General features: G+C 44.7%; 1 protein-coding gene across 1 annotated transcript; it reads left to right on the top strand.

The window, feature by feature from the left end:
- On the top strand, positions 1-3,206 carry LOC110537212 (beta-1 adrenergic receptor). The gene is made up of 2 exons (XM_021623079.2): positions 1-553; positions 1,206-3,206. The coding sequence occupies exon 2, from the start codon at positions 1,243-1,245 to the stop codon at positions 2,614-2,616; it is 1,374 nt and encodes a 457-aa protein (XP_021478754.2). The 5' UTR covers positions 1-553; positions 1,206-1,242; the 3' UTR covers positions 2,617-3,206.
- The last annotated feature ends 219 nt before the right edge of the window (positions 3,207-3,425 follow it).

Here is a 3,425-nt window from a genome sequence, read left to right as displayed (position 1 = left end):
TTCTGTATAAGCACTTTGTGACATCTGCTGATGTTAAAACAGCTTTATAAATACATTTGATTTGAAATTGTCTGTGAGGAAAGTTTGTCCACAGCCTGAACCTGAACCGCACACTGGTGGACTGGAGATTAGTAACAAAAGTCAGGCATATAAAAGATCCATGGAACAGAAGTCAAAGTCTCCAAAAGCCAAGGCAGAAGAAAATGGGAAGAATCATCAGTTTGCTATCTGAAGTCAACCTATAGCATCAGCTTATACCATGGGAAAACTGGTGAAGACTTAGATGTTGTTTCATCTGTCACACAGAAAGCAAAAATAAGAGAAGCCCTTTTGCAATAGACAAAACCACAGTGTTGGCTCTGCAAGATACATTTAGGTCACACTGCATGTGCATGGAGAGAGATGAGCTAGAAGGCTGCTCTGCATGATCAACTTCCGTACCAGAGATCATAACTTGTTGAATGTTTTGAAGTGGGACTGTTTTTACTATAATGTCCTCCACCAAGGTGACATCAAACCAACAAACAAACTCTCTGGGAGCACCTTCACTCAGGTATGGTTGTTGTGATGTATTCACTTTTCTCTACTGATAGAGTTGTTATTATTGGCTTATTAGTTTATTTTATAACAGATAATTCATCATAATTAATCATCTATAATAGAGTCAGTAGAAAACAGATATACAGTGTACATATTAAAATGCTTGAGTTTAATACATTCAAATGAAAAAATGTTTGGGAGGTACTAAAAGTTTACTTATAAGCATTATTTATTTAGGACGCTTTTGGATTATCCAAACCTTGCTTTTTGTCTTGCTATTGTTGTTCTCTATGTCAAGAAAAAAACTGAACAAGGTCCAACAGTGGAGAAGATATTTTGCGGCAGATCTAACTTGTCTGCTGTGAGCTGCTGCAGTTTGACAAACTTCTCCTTATTTTCCTTCGTCTTGATGATCAAGCCATCAAATCTGGATTCCACCCAGTCAAAGTGCTATGATGCAAGCATATTATGCACTTTGCTCATCAAAATCATATCACTTCAAGAATATAATGTAATACTCTGAAAGAACTGAAAGTGGATTAGGAGAGTAAGAGAGAAGCTATTGAGGAACAGACTGCATGCTTGTATTTCACCTGTTTGACCTGCTAACTAGAAACTGAGCAATCACTTAACGTGATTAAATGATTCCCTCTCGTGTCCTTCAGGGCTTTCTGAGTGGTCGTCTGACTGACTGTGTAGAGTATGAACAACCACAGTTCTGGATCATACCACCCTCCGGCTGAACCATTGGTGATGCCTGTTCTGGTGGTCATAATCTTCGTGACGGTTGCTGGCAACCTACTGGTCATCCTCACCATCGCCCGCACCCTCCACCTCCAGACCACCACCAACATCTTTGTCATCTCCCTGGCCTGTGCTGACCTTATCATGGGCTGCCTGGTGCAGCCTCTGGGGGCCTCCCTAGTGGTGACGGGGGACTGGCTCCTTAGCGGCACAGCCTGTGAGCTCTGGACATCCATGGATGTCCTCTGTGTGACAGCCAGCATTGAGACGCTGTGCACCATTGCTGTGGATCGCTATATCGCCATCACACGGCCTCTCAGGTACCAGTCTCTGCTGGGGAAACGTCAGGCGTGGCTCATGGTGTGTGTGGTGTGGGGTGTGGCAGCCCTCATCTCTATAGTCCCAATCATGAGCCAGTCGTGGCGTGCTCATAACGACACCGGGAGCATGCAGTGCTACGAGGAGCCACACTGCTGTGACTTCATCACCAACATGCCCTACGCCATCGTGTCCTCTGTTGTGTCCTTCTACGTCCCCCTGCTGATCATGATCTTCATCTACAGCAGAGTCTTCCTCATCGCCACACGGCAGGTCAGGCTGATGCATGAAAACAAGCTGCGTTTCCTCAGTTGGTGTGACATCCCCTCATCAGAGTGTCAAATAGTCAGCCCTGGGAGTCCCAATGGCAGGGATGGGAGTATCACTGGCAGGGCTGTGAGTCCCACTGGTAGTATCACTGGCAGGGCTGGGAGCACCACTGGCAGAGCTGGGAGCATGAACAGGACTGGGAACAACGGCAGGGCTGGGAGCAGCTTCATTTTCGACTCCATACAGTGGAGAAGCCAGGGCCGCAGGCACACTCGGGTAACTGTCCTAAAGGAACACAAAGCCATCAAGACCCTGGGGATCATCATGGGGACCTTTACTCTGTGCTGGTTGCCCTTTTTTGTGTCCAACATCATCAAGGTGTTTGACCCAGATATCCCCACCAGGGAAGTCTTTATTCTGCTCAACTGGCTGGGCTACCTGAACTCAGGCCTTAACCCCATCATCTACTGCCACAGCCCAGAGTTTCGCTCAGCCTTCCGGAACCTTCTATGTTGCCCGTGGCTCTCTAAGGTAGGGCTCAACAGAGTCTTCAAGGGGCTGTGGACTAGTGCCATGCTGGAGGAGAGTAGAGCTAATGCAGGGACACACGGCTGCCAGGGCCTGAGACAGGGGCAGAGGCAGGATCAGGAGCATGGACTGGGGCAGGAGGGACTGCCTTTGCCGCTAACACCCATTCAACACAGTCCAGGCGGAATGGATGTCACTGACACAGCGACAGTCTGAGAGAAAGTCACACCTATTTGGTATATATAGAATTAATGCACTAGCTCTATTTGGTTGATTGCATTGTTGGCTTCATCAAATTTACATGATACACAAGGGTTCAAAAATATTTTTGGGGCTGTCCCCATAATATAAACTCTTTTTTGTTCCAGAGAGAACCCTTTTTGGTTCAATATAGAACCCTTTTGGGTTGCATGTAGAACCCTCTGTGGAAAGGGTCCTACATGGAACCCAAAAGGGTTCTTCAAAGGGTTCTCCTATGGGGAAGGCAAAATAACCCTTTTAGGTTCCATATAGGACCTTTTTTTAAGAGTGTACAATTCACACATTTAGAGATGAGGAATAAGGAACAAATGCAAATATGTATATACACAGGTACATGTATCTGTTGGTTATCACTACGGCAACAGCTTCCAGGAACGACACAATATTTACATCTCACAGTTATTCAGAAAATAAGCAAAAGGAACAAAACAGCAAGATGTACATAACAACTGCCAAGTGGTACAGTATATATATATATATACAGTGGGGAGAAAAAGTATTTGATACACTACTGATGTTGCAGGTTTTCCCACTTACAAAGCATGTAGAGGTCTGTAATGTTTATCATAGGTTCACTTCAACTGTGAGAGATGGTATCTAAAACAAAAATCCAGAAAATCACATTGTATGATTTTAATGTAATTAATTAGCATTTTATTGCATGACATAAGTATTTGATACATCAGAAAAGCAGAACTTAATATTTGGTACAGAATCCAGTCGAGTTGAATGCCAGTCGGACAGCAGTCGCTCCATTGGAAGAC

This window comes from Oncorhynchus mykiss, chromosome 12, assembly GCF_013265735.2.
Source record: "Oncorhynchus mykiss isolate Arlee chromosome 12, USDA_OmykA_1.1, whole genome shotgun sequence".
NCBI classification, from domain to species: Eukaryota; Metazoa; Chordata; class Actinopteri; order Salmoniformes; family Salmonidae; genus Oncorhynchus; species Oncorhynchus mykiss.
Note: the sequence above shows the minus strand (reverse complement) of the source record. Positions and strands in the feature narration are given on the sequence as shown.

Coding starts and splice junctions, on each gene's coding strand:
- LOC110537212 (XM_021623079.2), top strand. CDS start 1,243: ATGAACAACCACAGTTCTGGATCATACCACCCTCCGGCTGAACCATTG.